The following is a 25,668-nucleotide window of genomic DNA, read 5'->3' as shown; positions in this document are numbered from 1 at the left end:
AATGGGCGTGCTTTGAGAAAATTATCTTCTTGGTGGCTATTTTGGCGTTCTTACCACTTTCAACATGTGATAAAATTATAAGATAAGTTTTTGAATTATTACTTTGGTTGTATCCTGTCATTATGAGTGATTTTATTTGCATACAAAAAAAACAAAAATTATTTGGTGCACTAATTTAGACCGATGATTATATGTAAGGCAGAAGAAAGTATAATGTGTTGCCAACATTTCCTCTGATGACATCTAGTATGGTCTATTCAATATTTAATACTATGTTTGCTTGACGAGGTGAATCATTACATTGTAATTTTCTATATCCATTTACGTGGTTATCTTTGGGAAAAGCTTTGTCTTGTGAACAATATTCATACTTAACCAGCTAAATTGGCCAGATAAGCTAGACCTGCTATTGACCAGGTTAGCTGGATAATCTTATACTGCTGTTAGTTATCTGGGTATATTCAGCAGCACGGCCTTGCCGTTGAATATCCAGAATAAATTAGCTGGATGTGTTTATTCAGCTAACTTGTTCAGCCAGATAGTGCTGAATATGAACCTCTAGCAATCCATTGGATTAAATTGTAGTACTGTTACTATATAAGTAAGCTTACAAACCGTGTTTTGTTGGCTAAAGGCATTTGTTAAAGTGCAATAGATAACAGTTTAGATATATTGATATCCTATGCATGCCTCATTTTATAAGGCTAAGATTAGGTCCTGTGGTGTTGTCAGACAGGCATCTAAAAGATATTTATATAGGAGTTCCCTGCATTAGCACTGTACTTCCCATTCCAGTCCTGGAGGCACACCTAACCAGTTGGATTTTCTGGAAAGCCACAATGAATATGCATGAGATTGCTTTGCATATATTGGGTCTCCAATGTTAGTAAATCTATCTCTTGTTAGATGTGCCTCTAGACAGGGTTGTGAACCAATGTTTTAGAAGACTAATCTGCATCAATATGAATTATCCCTACACAATTGTGTGTTTGCTTGTGATCTGAATCGTTTCTGTTTGTATTCTGACACCCATGGCCGGTGCGTCCCAATAGGCAAACTAGGTGGTCGCCTAGGTTGTCAGCCATTAGCGGGCGGCAAAGAGCAGCCATGTGGGACCATGAGCGGAGCCCATCCCACTCACAGCTGAGAGGAATAGAGACTTGGTAGACCGTGAGTGGAGTCTATCCCGCTCGCGGCCGAAAGGAGTAGAGACTCGGTGGGCTGCGAGCAGCACCTATCCTGCTCATGGCTCAGCTCAGAAATGAAGATGCTTGGTGGGCTGTGAGCATCGCGAATCCTGCTCGTGGTCAAGAGAAGCAGAGTATCAGAGGGCCTGTGTGTGTGTAAGTGAGTGGGATTGTGTATGTTCGAGAGAGCAATGGTGTTAGTGAGAGAGAGGGAGGGAGCCTCTGTAAGAGTGCGTGTGTGAATGAGACAAGGAACCTAAGTATGTGTAAGAGAGGGGTCCTGTCTGCGTGAAAGAGGTTGGGGCCGGAGCTGGGGCCTGGACCGGGGGTGGGACGCAAGGCAGAAGGCTCGCCTAGGGCACCTAATACCTCTTGAAGTGGCCCTGCTGATACCCCTCTGATGGAAAGAAGACAGCACCAATTAAACTACAAAGACTAAAGGGATTTTCATGGATAAAAAGTGTAAATTGGTTTTCTGAATATTGCTCACCCAACCTCTGTACTTTTACTTGCTTTCAGGCCGATTCAGTAAAAGTCGCGGGAGAGCCAGTGAGCGCCCGCTCTCCAGATGCATGCACAGGCCACTCTCCTGTGCGCACGATTCAGGAGGGAACAACATGCAAATGAGAGCCTGCAGTAAAAGGAGGTGCTAGGGACACTAGTGCGTCCCTAGCGCCTCCTTTTTGACAGAAGCGGCGATTGTCAGCAGGTTTGACAGCCGACACTCAATTTTACCGGTGTCGGTTCTCGAACCCGCTGACGGCTACGGGTTCGGAAAACGGACGCCGGCAAAATTGAGCATCCGTCTTCCGACCCGTGGGCTGCGGGCAGATTTTACATTTTTTTTTTTACTTTTGGGGCCTCCGACTTAATATCGCTATGATATTAAGTAGGAGGGAGCCTCTGTAAGAGTGCGTGTGTGAATGAGACAAGGAACCTAAGTATGTGTAAGAGAGGGGTCCTGTCTGCTTTTCTGTACACTTTCCCGGTGCTGGCCGAAATTAATGCCAGCCTTTGGGCAGGCGTTACTTTCTGTATCGTGCAGGAATAACTAATAGGGCCATCAACACGCATTTGCATGTTGCGGGCGCTATTAGTTTCGGGGGGGTTGGCCGCGCATTTTCGACGCGCTATTACCCCTTTCTGTATAAGGGGTAAAAATAGCGCGTCAAATGCGCGGTCAAATGCAGGCTAACAGTGCTCTCTGCCAGAGCACACTGTACTGTATCGGCCTGATTGTAATGAGGGTATTTCCGGGGCTGGGTGTGGTCGGTGGGGGAGAAAACAGTGCACATAGTTTTGGATTTTCAGATCTGTGTGTGGCTTTGGTTGGAATAAGTATCCTCAGAAAAAGGAGGTACAAATCTTTGCAGATACTCTTCCTTGGGGCAGTTTTAAAAGGAAAAGTTTGCAGAAACTTTTCCTTTGAAAAACTGGTATAAAGAATGCAGGAACAAAGTATTCACAGACTTCTAGCAGTGTTGGCAGTTTGAAATTGGTACTAACTATGGCTAGAACTTGTCTGCTTTCAGTGTGTTTTTCTCTCTGTTAAATAAAATGAAAATACAGAGGAGATGATAACTTCAGAATACTTTGTGTCCATAAGACCCCCTGAAGAGACAATAGCTTAGTAACCAATGCTTTCACCAGCCACTATAATATATACTATAGACCAGGGGTGGCCAACTCCAGTCCTCAAGAGCCACAAACAGATCTAGTTGTCAGAATATCTACAAAGAATATGTATGAGAGCTATTTGCATATAGTGGAAGCAGTGCATGCAAATCTATCTCATGCATATTCATTGCAGATATTCTGAGAACCAGGTATGTTTGTAGCTCTTGAGGATCGGAGTTGGCCACTCCTGACGAAGACCAATATCATAGTATTATGGTCTTAAAAAGTTTCTCATTCCTGGAAATGTAATTTTTAAAAGGTTGAGTTCTTTAATTATACGTGTCATTTAATTTCATTATGAAAACACTGGTACTTGAGTTACAAGAATGTCTTACCTGAATAAAAGAAAGATAAGATACTAGACTGGCTTTCAAGCCTAAGGAATTAAAGCAAACAATGCCCAAGGATATACAGAGAAATATTTATTTGCAGTACGAGTACTGTTGGTACAGATTAGCATTCTGAATATATTAAAAATCAGGAGGTATATTCAGAAAGTCTCTGGCTCCTGGCTGTCTGTAATAAATACACTTTAAAAACACTACTTCTGATTAAAATAAACATATAGGCCAATTAAAATATGATTTAGAAGGGATTTAGTGCAACTTGATGCACACATTGCAGATCCTTCATTTTTAATATACAAATACAGCATCAGGAAGGCACAAAGCAGGAACAGATTTGACTGTGGAGGCTCCTTGCAGAGGGTGTGAGTGGTCAGACACAAGCACAATTTCCTTTGCTCTTGAACTAACACAGCATGTACTCAGTCCTCTTGTAAATTATTCTTTTGGTCCTGCTACATACATTTTCATAAAAGGCATAGAAAATTTGGAAACATTTTGAAAGATATATATTTATTTTATTAAAAAATGATTTCTAAAGTTACCCATATTCATTACAATTGTCACAGCAAGAAAGAGTTAAAGCTTGGCAAAATATACTAAAGTAAACAGGTATTTCCTCAGGTGCATACTGAGTTAACCATGTTTCACTTTTGAACATTTTGAGGAAACACCAAGTTTTGCTGGCAGGCCTCCTCCGATTCACTTACAATAATGTATCAGCTATCAGTTTTCAGTTTGTCTCCTAAATCCGTAAGACTCAAACATTTGCAGCTTGTAAATTTATCACCTCACATTAGTTCTGGGAATGAAAAGGACTGTTTGGGCTGGCTTTCAGCAATATTATGTGCTTCGTGCACATAATATCGGGGTCTCACTCCCAGCTTCAGCTTTTTCTGCTTAGTTCAACTGCAGCTGGGAGACTGGGGGCCACCGAAGAAAGACGCCAGTCAAGCCCACCCGGGATCTGTGCCCTGCGTTGCTGGCCTCAAGGTATGATTGTAATAATTGCTCTAGTGGGCAGTGGCTAGCAAGAGAAGGAAAGCAGGTCCCTGGAGCCCCCAAGTCAGGCGGGTGATGTCCCTGTTGATTCTGGGTTGACCCTTGAGTCTGCAAGGGGAAGGCTATAGGTAAGGAGACACAAAAAAAACCCAGCAGATACAGAATTGTGCTCAGAGTGACCTCCCATCGGTTCTTGGAAAGTTTCGCTACAAGGTTCGCATTTGGCTCAGTTTACCTAAGGCACAATTGCATGTCCCTAAAAGAACTGAATGCACTAATCCCCAATCGTTTCTTTAAAAAAAAAAAAGACTGTTACTACACAAGTTGATAAAATAAAGACCAGTCTTCTAAAACAAACATGTTTAGGATATAATTAAAACATTCGTTAAAATGAGAGCACCTCCAGACCCTCTGCCTTCAGATAGTCAAGGTCCAACAAAACAAAACAGAAGACGGTCAAGCATAGCTAAGGAAAAACAAAACAAAAACAAGACCGTATGTCGTGGAATGAAGTTAGTTTATTAATATTATTAAATAAATTGCCCGACTCTGGCAGAGTTTCGCCTATTCGGCTGCATCATGGGCTTAATTGTCTCTTACATTGTATTTAATATTACACACTTGATCTTGTGTGTGCCAGTGAATTTCGAGCGGTAGTATCCATTGCTAGGCCGGTTCATAGGTTCTAAGGATAAAGGTGTTCGATAAGTTCAGATTTTCTGTATTTTTCTTTCTTTTGATGCACTGGCACACACAAGATCAATTGTGTAATATTAAATACAATATAAAAGACAATTAAGCCCCTGATGCAGCCGAATAGATGAAACTCTGCCAGAGTCGGGCAATTTATTTAATAATATTAATAAACGAACTTCATTCCACAACATACGGTCTTGTTTTTGTTTTGTTTGCTTCAGATAGTCAAGCCTTAATTATTTTTCCCCTTTCTATTCCTCACAAGGCTCTGCACCGTACCATTGTATTCATGCAAGAAAGATGCTAACCGTGTCCTTTTTTAAAGCAATAAAAACATAACTGCCTTGAAGTTAAGATTATTCTCCTCAGAGTTTGATGTAATACTGTGCATGAGCAGTGCAGCATTACCAAAGAAAGCTTAGAAAATCTGGCAAGTACTGAGAACAAGCCAGAGCATCCAGATATTCACGTCCCTCTCTGCATGTACTTTATTTCTAAAGAAAAACAAAAGCTTAAACTTTCTGTGCACATCTCCCACCAAGCCATCCCCACTCCTAGAGACCTACATAGATTACGAAGCCTCCATCCAAATTACCATTTGAAAAGTGTGCTAGAAATGCCACCTCACCACATATCAAATATGAGTAGTATGGCTGATCGATGACCCAGTTTGATTCTCATACCCTGCTTATCGGACTGGCAGGGGATGCTGCAGAGGGCGTAATTACAGTTCACTGACACGAAGTGTCCTAGCCATTGCTCAACAGCGACAACTACTGACTGCTTTGAGGATGCATCTGCGCTGGATTCCAGAAGGGATCACAGTCTGTGTCCCTCCATCGGAAGGACTGTAGCTGCAATCACCAGGCTAGAAAAGGATTAAAAATAGAGAGGAATCATCCCACCACACACACATACCCCACCACCACCCAGGAAGCCATAAATAAGAGCTGACGGCCCTACAGCTTTGGATTTCTCCATCATTAATGGTGGTGAGTGGGGTTAGGGCAGATTCTGAATGTGCCAAAATTGAAGTGGTGGTCTGGCTGAAAACCCAAATCAATTAAAAAAAACCAAAACAAAACATGAGAGCAGTGAACAGCTGCAGAATGAACTCAGCAGAAGAGCTATTGCAAAATGGCAAGAGAAGTCCTAATAATAGGTTCATGTCAGACTAAGTAGGAATTATGATCTTTTTCTGCTGTTATATTCCTATGTTTTTATGTTTCTTTTTTCCAAAAGAATGTTGAAACATGAGAAATAAAGCATCTGTGGGCAAAAACCAAAAGAAGCCTAAGATTAACATGGAGTAACTGAGCTAAGAAAGAGGCAATCATATTTATCATTTTTATAGTGCTCCTGGGCTTACCCAGCACTGTAGAATGGTTATAAGTATTTAAGAACAATAAATACACGTCCCAAAGAGCTTGCGTGGGTACCTGAGGTGATGAAAGGTAAAGCAACTAGGCCAAGGCAGTGGAATTTGAATTGCGGCTGCGCTGGTTCTCAGCTCATTACTCTGACCACTAAGCCGCTCTTTCTCCCAGGCCATAGTTCCAGGCAAATGAGCGCTCTTGAGTGGGAACATTAGCACTGCTGCATCAATATATGATCCGGCTCACTCAGGAGGAGTCAGTGCTTTAGCAGGGATAAAATTCATTTTAGTATGGACACACTGAATTTGCACTATTTTAATTATGTTTTTCTGATCTGCTTGTACAATGTGTACGCACACACGCACACACACACACACACACACACACACACACAATGCCAAGGAGGTAATATGAGCAAGAGAGAAAAGTTAACACTCTGCTACCTCAACTGACCTGTACTGAAGTAAGGTGTAACGTGTGCCATTAGCCTGGAGCAGAGCGGCTCTCTCCACATCAAAAGGATTGGACACAATGAAATGAAATACAAAATCATAAACGTGGAAAATAACTGTAAACGTGCTGCCCAGCCAGGCTGCCACTGCATTACGTTACATGCATAAAGTGCAGGCTGCGAAAAGGGCAGTTTTCCTCTAAAAGGGATTCTTTTTCACTTTGAAATGGTCGTTTCTAGCTTTGCCTGCAGGCTCAGGAGCTCCACTGCTTCTGTTGGCCAGGTAGTCTCTTGCCACTCCGGGATCTAATCAGAACCTGCTTCGACCTTGCTCTCAGTTACAGTCATGAGGAGACACAGAGGGCCCAGCCGTCCAGCTCTGGCATTTCCAAATGGGTTCTGATGACTCCACAGCCAGTCGGATTTTCAGGATATCCGCAAGGAAAAGGGAGGAGACAAAATCTGCATGCACTGGAGGCCCAGTGTAAGGACATTTACCTCCCGCCTCTTCATCCTGGACATCCTGAAACCCGACTGGCTGTGGGGGGTCACCAAGACAGCTGTGAGAAGCCCTGCTCTAGCTGAAGCTTCAACAGCAATAAACTGCTGGAGCAGGGCAATGGACTATGGCTCCCCCCTAAGGCCAGGTGTGAGTGGGCTCTCTGGCTAGGTGACGGGTGACACTCCTAAGGACATCTGGGGCCCATCTCCACAGCTAACCCAGCCCAGACAGCTGGAGTCAGCCTCGGAATCAAACCTGGCTCTTCCACACGGTAGTGCAGAACTTAAAAAAAGTCATTCCTAGGAAGTCTCATCAGTTTGGCAGAGCAAGCAGCATGGCCTACCCAAATGCAAAAAAAACTCAATAATTAGAGGCCAAGTGCTCTGCCTCCCTGAGGTGCTTGCACACCGATTTTGGAAGGGAAACTCTCCATGGAGTTTCTCTTTGAAAATCTGTAGTGGGCCAGTGCCACAGGATCTTTACGTCCATGTACTTTGCACTTTGCAAAGCACGTGCAATAAAGCAAGTGTGGGAATTTTGAAATTAAACCCTAGTGCTTATTTTTTCCTGTCAGCCTAAACCGCATCCCTGGTGCCTCACCTTTTCCCCCCACACTGTGGGGGGGGGGGGGGGGGGGAGGTGAGCTTTCAGAGGACTCTTTCTACAGGTAAACACATTTACCTGTGGAAATCCCTGTGAAAAGTGCCACCAATATGTGGTACTGTTGCTTTAAGAGTATAGAACATATGTACGCTGCCCAATAACTGATTTGTAAAAGAATCCAATGGCACTGACCAATGACATAGTAAAAACAATTCATCAAAGATCACTGTGAACCAGGGCTTCCCAAACCTATCCTGGGGACCCCACAGCCAGTCGGGTTTTCAGGATATCCACAACAAATATGCATGAGAGAAAATTTGCATATACTGAGTCTCTGTCTTATGCAAATGTATCTCATGCATATTCATTGAGGATAACCTGAAAACCCGACTGGCTGTGGGGTCCCCAGGACAGGTTTGGGAAGCCCTGCTGTGAATAACAGTGTTCTGGAGTAAAAGTATAATTAGCTATTTTTTTCCAGAGAGCAATAATAGTCAGTTAAGACCTTCCAAGCTTTTGGAGCCATGAACCCATCAGGTGGATTCTGTCCTTCTCGAGCAAGCTTCCTCATTCGAGTTCCAGAGATGAAGTCAAATTCACTGTGCCTAGTAAACAGAGGAAAAATGTATTGAATCAGCTAAATTTCCCAAAAATGTGTCAAAATGAAATCTGTTTTCTGTTCTCACAATTAACTTGCAAGACCTTGGTTCTGAAAATATTCAGGGCATGCATTTTTTTCTGTTTTTCTGAACCTGCTTCTGTGTGTGCTTGGCATCTGTTATCTTGGTGGTTTCTCAACTAGGGGCAACTTGGAAGCCAGATCACTGCAGCAGTAAGAGAGAAGGCCCAAGCTGAGACAACCACTCACCACTGCTGCAGGAACAGCCAACTTCATTTCTCTTGGTGATCCACTGCCAGCAGCAATCACTGCTTCCTCGCAGATGAACTGCAGTATTTCCCCGTCTCAGGGCAGCTGAGGAGCAGGAGAGGCAGCCAGCGGTGGAACGGAAGCAGAAGCAGCAGGCACCACAGGGGACAAAGAATGTGCTGCTCTTCCTGCCCCATGGCCACTGTGTCCTCCTCCTCCTCCTGTCTTCCTAATGCATGGGCTTCCTGATTAGAAATGAAGCTTGCACAGGGGTAAAAGGAAAAGGAGACAGCTATAGGGACAGGAAGCGCAGGAAGAACATAAGAAAATAAGAATTGCCCTGCTGGATCAGACCAAAGGTCCCTGCAGCCCAGCATCTAGACTCCAACAATGGCCAGTCCAGGTCATTAGGAAATACCCGACAGATCCCAAAGAGTAGATCCAATTCCTTATTGCTGCCATCCAGGGATAAGCAGTGGATTTTGCCAAGTCCACCTTGCTAAGAATTGTTTATGGACTTTTCCTCCAGGAGCTTGTGGAAACCCTTTTTAAACCCAGCTATGCTAGATATCTTGACTGCATTCCGGCAGCAAATTCCATAGCTTAATTGTGTGTTGGGTGAAAAAAAAATTTCTCCAATTTGTTTTAAATCTACTACCTGCTGGTATCATATTGTGACCCCTAGTCCTAGTATTATTTGAAAGGGTGGGAAAAGCTAATGGGGCCCAGGTGCCACTGTATGGCATGTAAGGGCTCATGGTCAAAGTTTGTGCTATATTTTATAGTAAGAACATCATGGCTGAGGTTACAAGAAATGAGTGGCTTCTAGGGGACAAGGATTGTTGTAGCCCTTGCCCTCTGGGAGGGTGGTTGTTAAGGTTAAAAGTTTATCTCATTCATTAATATGGGGAAGGTTTCAATGTTTGGTTCAAGGGACAGCCCCACTAGAAGTGAGTAAGTGGTGTGAATGGCTTGTCTGGTGCTAGTCAGTGGCTGCGTGAGTATGGTGCAGTATAAAAGGAGGGTTTGCATAGGGTCAAAGGGCTGGTCACCTGATGATGCGGTGGGGACAAGAGGCTCTGGAGGGTCTATGCCAAAGGGAATTGGAGGAGAAGCATCTGGCGCTTCATCATAACGTGCTATAACAGTCTGTAGTGTGGATTACCAATGTGAGAGGAAAGAAAATTGGTGGATTACAAGCTTGTTGGTCTGAGAGTACAAAGAATTCAACTGAAAGCTCCCAGCTGTTTTCACCAGAGAGAGAGATGGAAAGAGCTGTGCAGTGTGTGAATACAGTGAAGTCATTTGTGTGTCTGGAAATGGTATTGGGGGTTGAGATGGGGAAGAGCCCTGGCTGGACCTAGAGGTAGAGGTACCAGTTGGTTATTTCAACACTGGCCCAGCAGAAGTGCACAGTCTCTGCAGCTACTCCTGGAGTGTAATTCCTGGATTTTAAACTGCTTCAGAAGTGAGAGATCAAAATCAGGACCCCCTTAGGGTTTAGAGAGACAGAGTGCATGGAGAAGCATTGTTGTGAGGCACGGGAAGGAGACTGCCCCTGTGGAGAAGTGTGAACAGAGACTGTGGGGAGGTGAACCGGGGCCTGGAGGCTCTGGCAGTGATCTAGAAGGGTAAAAGTGTAGGGGAGGTGAACAGGGGCCTTTGAGACCTGGAAGTAGCCTAACAGTGTGAAAGAATTCGGGAGAAGAACTTCTTTTGGCAACTATGAGTTTATTAGGAAAAATGATCCACTTGTTAAGAAAATGGACTGTGAACTGGAACTGCTATTGAAACCTGATTATTCTGCTACTACTGTTTTTTTGAGTTTTACAATGAATGTTCATTTTTTGGAGCACAAGAGCAGAGAGGACACTACAGTTCTTTTGAGAGGTCCTCGGCCCAGTTTGGCCCTGCAGGGAAACCTACTCCCAGCCTACGGCCCCAGAGAATGTACACCCCATCTTGGCAGAGTGGATCCTGTACTCTCCATGTCTGGGAAGGTTGAACCTCAAGCACAGGGGAATTACACTAAGAAGGGAAATGGGAATTTGGAGCTGGGGAGAACAAACAGGAGTGATAGTGAGGTGACGGGCAGGGAGAGAAAGAACAAGAGAGGAGAAGACAGATACATGCTGGCATGTGTGTGTTTATTTTGGGGGCAGGCTAGAGAAAGGGAGATGGAGGTTGGGGAGGTGCAGGAGAGCCAAGGAGAGGGAGCCAGAGGGGGAGATGGAGAGTCGGTCAGGGAGAGCGGAATGGAGAGCGAAAGATAGAGGGAGTGCTAAGAACCAGTGAAAAGCAATGGACGGCCCCTACCATGTGACAGGGGTTGGCTAAAGACACCGGTAGCCCCTGTCACATGGTAAAGGCAAAGGGCTGCCGCCGCCATTTTGATTGCTGGCAGCCGAGGGCCTGGGAGTGGGAGATCCACTGGACCACCAGGGGGTTCGGGAGGGAGGGAGAGATTGAACAGGGACGGCAGCCATGGGAGAGGGAAGGAAGGATTTACTGGCAGCCGATCCCTCCTGGGCCTCCTGCTGGACCACCACGGACTTTCGGTGAGTTTTTTTTTTGGGGGGGGGGGCTGTGCAGAACCCGCATATAGTACACGAGTATATGTCGAGCCAGCTAATTTATGCCGATTTTTTGGCATCAATTTCTCGACTTATACACAAGTATATATGGGATATGGTTTCTCCTCAGCTATGATGGTAGGGACATAATATATTTTACTGCTTTCTGTGTGACCCTCAAAATACTTGTGTACTGCTGAAGCCTCATTATTTGCTACAACCTTATGACTGTATAGCTAATTGTTGTTAGAATGCTGCAGACATTAAAGGGAAGTTAGCATATAGCTCATTTAAAACAAATCAAAGAACATTTTTTTTCACTCAGCGCCTAATTAAGCTCTGGAATTCACTGCGAGAGGATATGGTTATGGCAGTTAGTGTAACTGGGTTTAAAAAAGGTTTGGATAAGCTCCTAGAGAAAAAAATCCATAAACTGCTATTAATCAATAAGGAATAGTAGCTTGAGATCTATTTATTGTTTGAATACTTGTCAGGTACTTGTGACTTGGATTGGCCTCTATTGAAAACAGAATGCTGGGCTTGATGGACCCTTGGTCTGACCCAGTATGGCATTTCTTATGATCTTATAGGATCAGCATTGGTTGCTATTCTTTAGATGCCTTTTACCAGATCAAGAATGCCTATTTTTGAAGGTACATCTGTCCGTCTGTCCATACACACATTGCAGGGGGCTTCTTCATTGACTGACTTTACTGAAATTACTAATTTGTTAATACTTTTGCCAAATTTCAGTGAAAACTGTCAGGAGCTAGGACCAGGGGCGGATTGTGGGAAAATAGTGGCCCGGGGGATTTTTCTCCATACTGGCCCATGAGTACCCAATTACACATACAATTTGGTGAGTCACCAAATACAGAATAAAGGGACCATAAAATATGCACAGACAAACTGAACTGGAAATCACAACAAGTTAGACTGTATGTAATGCAGGAATGGAAAAACTGAACATACCATCATTCCTCATAAAACATCAAATAATAAAATCAAGAACTATAAAACATCACAATAGGAAAATCATACTAAAAATATATAAACACGAATCAACCAACCTCAAACACCCTCTCATTAATTCCTGCTGAATATATATCATACCATTACCATTCACATCTGTGTCATATTTATTCATTTAGTTACCTATGTACCGTTTCATAGTCTTATTTTTTCACTTGCTATTCTAATGTATCAATAGGCTGAAATGTAAATATTATGCTGTTCAATTTATCCCCATCCAGTTCCAAGTTTATTTTCCTTGTTTTATTGTAACTTTCTCTCTCCCTTTATCTGATTCTCTTTATTTAAAGTTCAAGGTTCTTATTGAAAATATTGTTTTTTACGTAACGTTATGCTTTACACTCCTTGTTATTTGTAAACCGGGTTGATGTGATGCCTATCATGAAACTCGGTATAACAAAAACAATAAATAAATAAATAAATAAATATATTTCAAAACTACTGATGAATAGAACCTCCAGTAATTTAACTCAGGGAAATTTTCAAAAATGTGTATATAACACCAATAAAATATTTCAAAAAGAGCAGACATCAAATAATATTCAATAATTAAAACTAAGAAGGATTTTAAAAAGCCCCTGCTGTCCCCTTCTGTGGGAGCTCTTGATTTCCAGTCACCCTGATATTGTCGAGGATTAGGAGGTTATCCTCTATCTTTCACACATACTCACATGTCCATTCTCTCTCATACATACACTGTCACATACATACACATTCATGCTCTTATATCCACCATAACCTCTCGCTCTCACTGACACTGACACACTCTCAGCTCTAAGACACTCCCTCCCCCTCCACACACAAACTCTTACTCCCTTGTATTTTCTCATACACACTCATGCTCTCACACTCACTGGCTCACACACACACACACACTGACCCCCAGGCAGGCTCCCATTCATTTTCACACCACTCCCTCCCGATCCCCCAGGCATGCACACATTCATTCTCACACACACAGACCCCCAGGCAGGCACCCATGCATTCACACACGTACACCCCCAGGCAGAGTCCCATTCATACACATGCACACACTAAAGGCAGACCCCCTCTCTTTTGCCAACAACCTTGGAACCTCTCTCATTCCTCTGCTGCCACATGGCTATTGGGGAGGTGCCGATTGCTGCTACTGACACTGAAGCCCATTCTGCTGCCTCCTCTACGCAGGCCCTGTGGGCTTCCACTTTCTCCATGCTGATCTCGTACATTGTAAGATCCACATTGAGAAGGTGCTATTCCTGCACATTCTCAAAGATTACATATGCCAGTCACTAAAAAGTAATTTTTTTTTTTTACCTTTACTGTCTGATCTTAGTTTTCTAATTGGTTGGTGACAGGCTTTTTTTTTTCCACCTTCCCTTTCTTATTTTTTGCCAATTCCTTTCATATTGTCTTTTTTTCTATTTCTTTTCTCTCCATCTATCTTCTTCCCTCAAACACACAGTCAGGCTCTCACTCTCACATGCTTTCTCTCATACAATCATTCATACACAGTCTCTCTCTTGCACATGCTGTCTGACTCTCACACACACAGGCTCTCTCTAACTCCCACATGCTGTCTTGCTCAAGCACAGGCTCTCCCTGTCACATGCTCTCTCTCATACAATCATTCATATACACACACACAGGCTCTCACTGTCACATCCAGTCTCTCTCACACACCCAGAGGCTCTCACATGCTGTCTCTGCAAACATTCAGGTCCTCACTCCCACACACAGTCTCTCAACTCATCTCATACACGCACACACACACCCTCTACAGACCCTCAGCCTCTCTCTAACCTCTGGGCCTCCTCTTCGCGGGTTGCCGCAGGATGGGCTCTGCAGCGGCCCTGATACTGGGCTTCTTCCTCTTCTCGGGCCACTGCGACTTGGGATTCACGGTGGCCCATAAGCACTGCTCCTCTTCTGCACGCGCTGATGCTCCTCCTCCTTCCTGTCCACGTGGCTCCAGCAACGTTTACTTCCGGGGCCGCACAGGCAGGAAAGAGGAGGAGCATCAGCGCGTTTAAACGCGATCTTTTTCTTCATGCCGTGGTGACGTGAGCTCCACCATGGCCCTGCCGATTTGCCTGTCGCAGCGCTGCATTAGCTTCCCTGCACCTGGGGGCATTGGCTCTCCTTGGGATACCACTACTCGCGGCGCCCCAGACCTAGTGCTTCCACCGGCCCTGCCCGCAGATTTCTCTTCAGGCCGCAGCGCCCTCTTCTTGTCTTTGGCCGGGAAGTTTAAAAAAAAAAAAAAAATCACGTGATGGGAGCGACCGGCCCACTGGGGAATGCCCGATCCCCCAATAGGCCAATCCGCCCCTTGCTAGGACCTCTGAGGTGCCCAGAGAGTGAGATCAGTAGTGATTTCTGACAAGCACAGAAACCAGAGTAGCAAGAGCTTAACATGCTGAAATGTATCTCCCATGTGTTACACTTTGAATGTACGTGCTCACTTGTTTTATATCACTGTAACGGTTCTGTAAAGTAACAGAGAAAAATGATTTCCCGCTTATAATTTTCTGGTTATAAGGAAGATCAGTCATTTCTATAGTCTAGTACAGACTCATATCTGTTCTGTTTCTTTAACTATATTTATAGTTTTGCTTTCCTCACTTTACAAAATCCACATTATAGATATTCCCCTATTACAAGAATGTGCGCTTAGGGACGGTAACTTTACAACGAGCGCGTGGGCACCCATAGACATATGTATGGGAGCAGGAGCAGACACACGCTGGAATTTTAAATCATATGTACAGTTGTGCGCGTATGATTTGAAATACGCCTACCACATGCATGGGTGCTCCTAATTTTAAGCCGTTACTTGAGCAAACATATTTCTCATTTCTTCCTTAGGACTTTGTGGCTTTTAACACGTGCAGGTAAGCAGATTTTAGATCATGCTCGCATGAAGGGCATTCCCAGTTTGACCAGTTAGTCCACCAGTTTGCTCATTCCATCCCGAGGTCACCCGGACCCCTCTGGTTCTTCAGCATGCACCCCCCCATTGACCCAGACCCCCTCACCATGTCATTTTAGGCCTAAACAGAGATTTATGCAGACTTAAACCTCATTAAGAGCAGAAGTAAATATGTGTGGCTAACAGCCTGCTGCATGCTGTGGGCCCTGGATTTAAAATACAGATTTTTGCGCGTAAATTGGTGCCCCCCCCCCTCCCCGAAATACCCTGACACGTCCCAACTCTGCTTTTTTTTTTTTTACTCGCACACGTGCAATATATGCACGTAATTTGTGGCTTTTAAAATACAAGTTGCTTGCGCTTGGCCCATATACTTGCATGTATGGGCCTTTTAACGTGAGCAACTCTTTTAAAATTCATCCCCTAGCCTCCATCGCCTGCTGGATTCACATATGTTTTTCACATGGTTCTCTCCGTAGAAGGCAGAACAGATACCCCCCATTCACCAGCTATAAAGAAATGCATAATGACAAGCTCCATGCCATGACAAGAAGCAGACACCCGGCTTGTAATGCAGCCATCTATCCCAGGCTCACATGTGAGCAAAACAGTAACAGAAGTAGGTAGAATCCAAAGAATGCAACCACCCCTTCCAAAACCTAAACCAGTTTCCTTCAAGTGTTACCTGTCTGAGTCATAGAAATCCATGGCCTTCTTTACTTTATTGTACGCGGCAACTCTGAATGGAATGATTTCTACAGAGGTCAGACCTGGTGCCATGCTCAGGACCTTTGCCCCCTGGGTGGGCTCATATAAGTCTTGCTTGGTTTCCGGGTGAGGCATGCCTGCAGGGTCTCGTCCAACAATGTAGAAATTAGCACCAGCAATCATTCGAGCCCTGCAGTGCCACTGGACCTGCAAAAAAAGAGTCGTACAAATCACTGTTAGCAGTGGGTTACATACTGAGTAATTTATACCAGACTGCACAAGAAGGAAAATTCAGATTTATGTAAAGGATCCATCTAAATGGAAGTTATTACAGAGTAGATGATGGCAGAAGAAGACCGAATTGGCACATCTAATCTGTCTAGCTGAGATTCTTCCAATTTGGGAATAAGAACATACATATTCCCATATGCAACTCAATACCAACTCTGTCATCTTCTTGTTTTTCACCCAATCTCTCAACCCTTTTCCACCAGTGCTGTCTATATATATCTCCATCAATCTCCTGCTATCTGGCTCCCTTCTTTCCCCTTCTCATACCGTTCCACAACATCCCCACATTGATTTTCTCACTCTCTCTCAACCATCCATTTTACCTCCTCTCACATTCTCCTATCCCCTCCAGTTTGAATCCCTCTTCCCATTATCCCCACTCTGATTCATTCCCCCCCCCCCCCCAATTAACCTCTCTGATACTCTGCCAAACCATATTCTGTCACTCTTACCTCAGTCAACTCCTTGCATAATCTCCCCTCCCACTCCCAATATCCTGTCTGGTTTTCTATTATGCATGCTCCATCACCTCTTATGGCTCTCACATAGCACTATCACTCCTCTTTCTCTCTCTTAAAGCCTTCCTCCTTCCAATCTCTGATATGGATCTCCCTCACCTCATCCTCCTCCAACCCAATTATGGGAAAATGGAGGACGAGAGTAGTATGGAAAGGAGAGCTGGAGAAATGAAGTGTTGGGATGGGGAGAACTGGTGTGTGAGAGATGAAGGACATGAGAAAGGGAAAAAGAGGGATGAGATCCAGGTTTGTGAGGACGGGGAGAGTGAAGTAATGCTAATATAAGGGAGAGATTTAGAACAAAGAAGAGACAAATGAAGGAAAGATAGATTTCAGAGATGAGGAGGAACTAATGAAGGCACAAGAAAGAGAAAAAAACTAAAATGGAAAGGAGAGCCTGAAAAAGGAGTTAAGAAAAGACAGACGAGGACATCAGGAAAAAGAGACAGAGACCAATGCAAGAAACCCCACCCAGATAGCCTAGGTAGTAAGAAGCATTTTATTTTCAGTTTGGTGACAGGAATTTGTAATGCAGTGATCTAGCAGTTGTACAACTCCTCGAGCACACTGCATTCTCTGCAGGCTGTGATCGGTTTTATTGGATGGATGTGTTACCATAAATGTTACACATGAGCTAGCGAGACCACATAGGGCTCCTCTTCAGATGTGTATAATGTCATTGATGTGACATCTGAAGAAGGTTTCAAAAGCTCATGTACAATGTTTTTAGACGCTGATCCAGTAAAAGGTTAGAATCCCATATAAGAATGTAATTTTCGGCGGTAAGTTACTGTATGCCCTATGTGGAGAGTTAAATAATTTTGTGAAAACAAGGAGTGCCTCACCAAGTGGAACAGAAATGATGAGAGCCCACTGATAAAAAAAACCTGGCAGGACATCACTGATGGTGTAAGAATCGGGCAGTACCGTGCATCCTTTTGTTTCTTCCAGTGAGGCTGGTGCCAATTTCTTAAAATGTTCTCAGGATGGTAGAGGATAGAGGCTGATTGTGATTGTTGAATTCAATTATCAGAATCACAGGGGGAGACCATATGGGCTGGAGTTCCAAAGGCACATGCCCCGAGTCTTTTAATTACCCAGCAACACCTCTGGCTAGTGCTGCTGCTTTAAGTCATAATCAGGGTTACCAAATCATGAAAATGTTTTTTTACTGACAGTGTGCTAGATTTTTACTGACAGTGTGCTAGATTTTTACTGATACATGTTTTACCATTACCATTTTGTGCACTGCTGGACTTACTATGCCGAGATTCATCCCTCTGTGCACCAAGACACGTTTTTACTAACATGCCATTTTTGTTTATTTCTTACTGACTGTCTGTAAATTTACTGACAATTGGCAATCCAGGTCATAATGGTGGCTGTGGTATGAAGAAGGCTCTTTCTAAACAAATATCTCCTCAAAAATGACAGATAGTTCATAATAAGAAAGAGAGACCTTAATGATTTTCTTATCATTTCTAACTGAAATATTAAATACAATGCTTCCTCCAGTTCTGCTTCATCAGTAGGACTAATTGAAATGAAGAGAGGAGCAGGAAGGAGAAGGAAACACTGACCATACAGATTTCATTTGGAACCCAATGGGGAAAGCGGGGTCTCTGGATGCCCTCCTGCTTCATTTTTATTAACCCCAAAATTATCTGGTTGTTGTAACGTAGCACAGAAAGCACACAATGTTGAATTATAGCACGTGCTTAGGACGCGGTAGAGCATATACTGACTCGCGCGTCCGTCTTACGCGTCTAAAACGCGCGTCCAATTCACGTTAAAAAGCGCGCAAGCCGGGCCGTGCTTTACTGTATCGGCCCATATATTAGCATTCCAGACTTCCATGTAAAATGCTGCCAGAGTGAACATGAATTCCAGCAAAACAAAAAAATTCAAGAGGAGCCACACCTCCCCATAACATAAGAGGAGCACAAGAAGTCAATAGCAAAGGGCATCAGGAGCAAAGAGAAACTGGGTGCCAGAAACACAGGGAAGTGCAGCCTGTGAGAAGTACAGGACATCAGGAGCAGAGAGAATTTGGACGCCAGAAACACAGAGAAATGCAGCCTGTGAGGAGTACAGGAGATCAGGAGCAGAGAGAATTTGGACGCCAGAAACACAGAGAAGTGCAGCCTGTGAGGAGTACAGGAGATTAGGAGCAGAGAGAAACAGAACATCAGGAGCACAGCAGGATGTTAGGTCAGTTGGGGTTTTGAACCATTGGCAGTGGAAGTGGTAGACGGGCGCTCTGCAACTGATGAGGAATTGGGGAAGCTGTAGTGATGTTATCTTCCCTGGTACTTTGGGCTGGGTTATGTCCAGCAATGATCCCAAATGGCTATAGGTAAGCCCACGCTGTTCACTCATCTGTTCTTAAGCAGTAACCAGCAGAGAGTTTTGTGATGGCAGAACATCTCCTGAGCCCTTATTGTGGGGACTGAATAAGGCTGCGCCGAAATATAGTGAGCTGAATCGAGTCTCTTTCCTCAGAGTACCCAATAAGGAAGACTGCATCTTTTGGATTACTTTGCTTGTTTTCCTGCAATCTGTAAGTGTGGGAACACATTTTGTTTTTTATCTTTTGTCATCTTGCATTAGACATCACTTTGCAACTATTGCATTGTCTTTTAGATCCTGACAAAGAAGCATAGAGAAGTGGAGGAAATCGGGAGCACCAAGTAGCGCAGGACACCTTGAACAGAGAAAGAGGAAGTCAGGAGCACAGAGCAGCAGAACTTAACCCTGCCTAGGGTTTCTAAAGAGAGGCGAGAGGTCTGGAGTGTTCCCTCTGTCTTAAGAAAGTTCAATAGGAGTAACAGAGCTGTGGGTAAACAATGGCTCTACAAGATGCAAGCTTTTTTTCTTTCCTTCCCTTTGCAGGATGGGCAGGGGTGGAGTATAAATAGTGCTTCCTGCCAGGAGCTAAGGAGTGCTGGGTTGAGGTGTGAAGTTATGGTAGAGAAAGGAGAGGAGATTCCTCACCAAGCAGGTTTAAAGTAAGCCAGTGAGTGTTGCAGAGAGAGAGAGAGAGAGAGAATATAACTGTTCACACCCTCCTAGGGGTAAAGAAGCGGACTTGGAGGAACGTCTGTACACGGCAGTTGGAGTCCTCCTAAAAAGATCCCAATTCTTGAGAGAAGAACAGTGAGCTGGGCTGTGGAAGGCCTATAGGAATGGTCATGTGAAGTTTACATAAAGACATTGGGGTTGACTTCTGAGAGCTTGAAGTAACAATTGAGGAGAAGCTTGTGTTGTGCATGGAGGCTGTGCTGCAGCTGTAAGTGACTGCTTGCCTTTTTTGAACACTGTTCTTCCTTCAAGATTTTTGTGTTTTGTTCTTCTGTGCATCTTGACAAAACTGATTTTTATGCCTTTTGAAACTTGACATTAATTTGTTCTTTGGAATAAATTATGTTTTGGAACTATAGCAGAAGTGCAGACCCTTTGTTTAGATAAGTCTGCCCTTGGACCTCTCAGAAGTTATCTGGGCCCCATTGGATGAACCCAGTGCTGTGAACTCTTCCAGGGTTGCAGAGGTGTAACTCACCTCCTCTGCTGTTACTGAAGGTGACCAGTGGAAGAAGCAGATTACAACAGGATGTCAAGAGCAGACAGAAACAGCAAGCCAGGAGCATAAAGAAGTGCAGGATGTCAGGAGCAAAGTAATATATCCAAACTCAATAGGCCTCTAGGCCTGTGCCTAAGGTGGCAAAAATCTGGTGGGCAGCAGGTTGGCTGGTGCTTTTCAATATATTTATAAATGATCTGGAAAGGGGTACGACGAGTGAGGAGATCAAATTTGTGGATGACACAAAATTATGCAGAGTAGTTGAATCTCAAGCAGATTGTGATAAACTGCAGGAGGACCTAGTGAGGCTGGAAGATTGGGCTTTCAAATGGCAGATGAAATTTCATGTGAATAAATGCAAGGTGATGCATATAGGAAAAAATAACCCATGCTATAGTTACACGATGTTAGGTTCCACATGAGGAGTTACCACCCAGGAAAGAGATCTAGGCATCATAGTGGATAGTACTTTAAAATCATCATCTCAGTGTGCTGCAGCAGTCAAAAAAGCAAACAGAATGTTGGGAATTATTAGGAAGGGAATGGTTAATAAAACGAAAAATGTCATAATGCCTCTATATCGCTCCATGGTGAGACCGCACCTTGAATACTGTGTACAATTCTGGTCGCCGCATCTCAAAAAAGATATAATTGTGATGGAGAAGGTACAGAGAAGGGGAACCAAAATGATAAAGGGAATGGAACAACTCCCCTATGAGGAAAGGCTAAAAAGGTTAGGACTATTCAGCTTGGAGAAAAGATGGCTGAGGGGGCATATGCAGAGATCTACAAAATCATGAAAGGACTTGAACAGGTAAATATAAATCGGTTATTTACTCTCTCAGACAATAAAAGAACTAGACGGCACTCCATGAAGTTAGCAAGTAGCTCATTTAAAACAAACTGGAGAAAATTATTTTTCATTCAACGCATAATTAAGTTCTGAAATTCATTGCCAGAGAATGTGGTTACCACAGTTAGTGTAACTGGGTTTAAAAAAGGTTTGGATAAGTTCCTAGAGGAGAAGTCCATAACCTGCTATTAATCAATAAGGAATAGTAGCTTGGTATCTATCGAATGTTGGGTACTTGCCAGGTACATGTGACTTGGATTGGCCATCGTTGGAAACAGGATGTCGGGCTTGATAGACCCCGTCTGACCCAGTATGGCATGTCTTATGTTCTTATGATTTACTGCCTTTCATTTTTGCTGAATCTCACTCAGCAGAGAATAACCCTCTGCTTCCTGATCCAGTCTCTCCCTTTCCAGGCAACATCAAGGGAACAGGATGGGAGGGGAGCACACAGAACAAAGGGGATTATTTTGGTAAGGTCAGGAGCGGCTGAACAAGAATCATTGGGGGGTAAGATGAGAGGCTGGGGATGAGAATGGATCAGCTGGAGGGATGAGGCATGTTTGTGTGTGTGTGTGAGAGAGAAGTGGTGCTGGTGTATGTTTGTGTGCCAGATTGAGAGGTTAGAGAGGGAATGTAAGGGGGGAGCAGGACCAGAGCATAGTAGGAATACCTGCCTTCTCTCTTCCCACCCGCACACTGCAATTCAGGTTCCCTCTCCTTTGATCTCAGATTCTAATTCCCCAGATCCTGGAATCTCCCTTCCTTCCTCTCTCTTCTCTCCAGATCTTGGAATCCACCCCCTAACATATCCTGCTCCCTTCCCCCCTTCCTCAATCCCAGAGCCTCCCTTCCTCTCCCATCCCAGATTTCTGATTTCCCCCTTTCCTCGATCTTCCCCATCTCCCATCCTCCCCCTTCCCTGTCCATTCCACTTCTCCTCCTCCATCCACAGTCCTCTTTCCTTCTCCTCCTCCTCCCTCCTATGCCCATTCCTTTTACTTTCTCCTCACCACCATCACTGGTCCTCCTCTTTTCCTCTCCCCACCTCTGGTCCTCTCACCCTCCCCTTTTCTTCTGCCCATCCCTGAGATCTCATCCCTGTACTGATACTTAAGCTCCCTTTTCCTTACCCAATAGAAACTTTAAATTATACAGATACAAGCAAGGTTGGAAAATTACTAAATGTGGTTCAGAATGTTCCAATTTTTGCCACACGGTGGGGGCCGTGCCTTAGATCTTACAGGTGGGGGGAGAGGGGTCTGGGGCGCAACAGCAGCTACAGCGCCTAGGGGTGGCAAAACCCTAAATCCATCTCCGCTCATAAACCAAGGCATCACACAAACAGAGGGTTGTCTTTTACATCATTGCATAACTTAGTAATGGAGCAGATGTTGGCAAATACTACTACTACTTGTTATAGCTGCCAGCCGCGGCCACCGCAGCCGGTTCAAATCACATCATGTCATGCTTGGCTCTCTACTGCCGGTACACTCGCGGCTGTGGCCAGCTGCTGCCGCCACGTTCCTCCTGGCTCCCTGTGCTCCACGTGGCGGCTGGGACACCGCCGACCAGCGTGGAGCACAGGGAGCCCGCCATCTGTCCTCCCTTTAAAGGGCCAATGGTAGGAACTTCAGGCTCGTCCCCGGCTGATGACATAACAGCCACCACTAACCGACTTGGCAACGAGTTCCCTGGTTCCTTTCTGGTGCTTGCTCCAGTACTTCGGATCTGTTGTTCCTGCTCTCTGGATCCCTGTGCTTCACGTTGGTATCCTGTCTCTGCGCTTTCCTGCTCCTCAGGACCTGGCTCAGCGCTACCTCACCTGGGACCCAGTCTCTGCGCTTCCTGCTCCTCGGGGCCTGGCTCAGCGCTACCTCACCTGGGACCCAGTCACTGCGCTTACCGCTCCTCGGGACCTGGCTCAGCATTTCTACATCAGAGTTCCTGCTTCAGTGCTTTCTCTCTTCAAGACCTGGCTCAGTGCTGTGACATTACTGGTCTGTCTCTGTTTCTCTGCTCCTCGGGGCACCCCTCAGCGCTTCCACATTGCAAGGTCTTGCTATTGCACTGCTGAGTCTCAGGCAGTGCCTCTGCGCTACTACTCTACTCATACCTGCTACAGTGGATCCCCCGCTCTAGCCCTACTTCAGCATATCAGAGTACAAGCCTCTGCTTCTGCACCCCCTCTCCTCAGGGGCACTCCCACGTGGTCCTGCCCCATTGTCCTCGGAACTGCACTGGCCTTTCAACCCGTGAGGCCTTCTCTCCCTTTCCCTCCAAGAGTACCTTGGTCTTGGACTATACCTAACCTTACTGACACTCCTTTCCTCCAGCCACCTCCTCTCTCTGGGACCAGCCATACAGAGGTGCGCCTAAGACCAGCTGGCCCCGGCACCCAAGGGCTCAACCTGCAGGGAACGAGGGCTGGTACTGGCGAAGTTCCTGTTTGCCTTTGGTAAGAACATAAGAACATAAGAAATTGCCATGCTGGGTCAGACCAAGGGTCCATCCAGCCCAGCATCCTGTTTCCAACAGAGGCCAAACCAGGCCACAAGAACCTGGCAATTACCCAAACACCAAGAAGATCCCATGCTACTGATGCCAGTAATAGCAGTGGGCATTCCCTAAGTCAACTTGATTAATAGCAGTTAATGGATTTCTCCTCCAAGAACCCATCCAAACCTTTTTTGAACCCAGCTATACTAACTGCACTAACCACATCCTCTGGCAACAAATTCCAGAGCTTAATTGTGCATTGAGTGAAAAAGAATTTTCTCTGATTAGTCTCAAATGTGCCACATGCTAACTTCATGGAGTGCCCCTAGTCCTTCTATTATCCGAAAGTGTAAATAACCGATTCACATCTACTCATTCAAGACCTCTCATGATCTTAAAGACCTCTATCATGTTCCCAGCCAGCCTCACCTCCCGAAGGTGGGGACCTGCGGGGCCCATCCCCTCAGGTAGCGTTAACATCACCTCGGGTCAAGGGTCCACAATTCCTAACACTACTACTCAACCTTTCTATAGCGCTGCAGGATATACGCAGCACCGTGCAAACACTAAGAGCAGAACGCCCTCCCTCTCCATTCTACCACGTTTCTCTGCCTAGAAATATGTGTAGTTCTGTGCTGTACTTTACTGCACTCTAAAAAGCATCCAAGGATGATAACAATTTTCTATTACTGCTGCATTGTAGCTAGACTTGATTTTCCAAATATTTGTATCACAAGGCTGAAGAAATTCAGAGCTTTACCTATTGCTGTGCTAGCAAACAGAAGTGAGTTATCTTCTGAATATTTAGGGTGCTTTTGGGTACTTGTGGTGAAGTTTGGCTACCTGCCAGGTACTGTAACTTGGAATGGCCACTGTTGGAAACAGGATGCTGGCCTTGATGGACCCTCGGGTCTGACCCAGTAAGGGAATGTCTTATATTCTTATGACTTTAGGAAGCCTTAGCTACTTTCCAGAACAGCCCTGGTCCCTAAGTCACCACATTCTGAGTTCATTTTTGAGAAGGTGCGCTACCTCTGTTGGCCCAGCATACAGCATTGGAGATGGGAAGATGGCGACCACAGTGGTCTTTGGGTCTAAGACCCCCTCCTCAAGCACTGCCGCGTGCTGCTTCATGCGCCATTCCAATGGCACGTCATCGTCTTTGGTCCAGCCGCCCAGTGGGTGAAGAAGGAGGACAGGATATTTGTAGCCCCTCTCCAGGAGACGCCGCCTGGTGTCCTGCATCAGCAAAGCATGGCCATTGTGGACAGGATTACGCAGCTGGAATGCAAAAACAGCATCTAGAGAAGAAATAAACAAAAGGAACTTCAGTAATATAACACCATACTATACCTTGCTTACAGGAATCAGGCCTACACTGAGCAACCGATCAAGGAATCCTTTTATTTTTAGGGTCTTTTGAGAAAGATTATAGATATTGTGACCAAAAAAACTCAACAGAATAACATGTTTAAATTGGAGTTCTTCATATATGTCTAGCTGACAGTAATGGTATAGTAATGCACCACAGTTCGTACTTTAGAAGCATTTCTCATATTCTTTGGATCTCTGAAAGTATGCACGGTTCCAACAAGAAAAAAACAACAGTAGGTATTAAAATAAAAGTTTTGTTTAAGATGTAGTATAATGTTCCTTCAGTCTCATCGGTTCAGATCCTCCATCTGAGTGATCAAGACTAATAGTATAACTGACTTTAGAAAAGTTTGAACAAATTCTTGGAGGGCCGGTCCATTAACTATTATTACCCAGATAGGCTTGCAATTCACTACCTCTTCTGGGAATGAGCAACAGGGAATGAATCTCCCCATTAGGTCTGCCGGGTACTTCCAAATGACCCAGATTGGCCATTGCTGAAGAAAGGATACTGGGCTCAATGAACCATTGGTCTGACCCAATATGGCACATCTTAGGAACGCTAAGTGAAGAAGGAAATCGTGATCTGGGAATGTTTGTACAATCGTTTTTTGCCAGCTGTG

The 25,668-nt window shown here is 44.7% G+C and overlaps 1 protein-coding gene across 3 annotated transcripts in view; it reads right to left on the bottom strand.

Moving 5' to 3' along the window:
* Positions 1-3,271: 3,271 nt before the first annotated feature.
* PAPSS2 (3'-phosphoadenosine 5'-phosphosulfate synthase 2) overlaps positions 3,272-25,668 on the bottom strand; it is a 98,487-nt gene continuing 76,090 nt past the window's right edge. For 2 of the 3 annotated variants that reach the window (XM_029609804.1, XM_029609807.1), the window contains 3 exons: positions 24,704-24,972; positions 15,908-16,137; positions 3,272-8,443 (listed from right to left, as the gene is read on the bottom strand). In XM_029609804.1, the coding sequence (XP_029465664.1) occupies positions 8,302-8,443; positions 15,908-16,137; positions 24,704-24,972 (641 nt within the window). In that variant the 3' untranslated portion in view covers positions 3,272-8,301. The remainder of the gene's footprint in view (positions 8,444-15,907; positions 16,138-24,703; positions 24,973-25,668) is intronic. The other variant, XM_029609806.1, reaches the window with a different exon arrangement.

This window comes from Rhinatrema bivittatum, chromosome 7, assembly GCF_901001135.1.
Source record: "Rhinatrema bivittatum chromosome 7, aRhiBiv1.1, whole genome shotgun sequence".
NCBI lineage: Eukaryota > Metazoa > Chordata > Amphibia > Gymnophiona > Rhinatrematidae > Rhinatrema > Rhinatrema bivittatum.
This window is presented reverse-complemented; position numbering and strand designations above follow the sequence as displayed.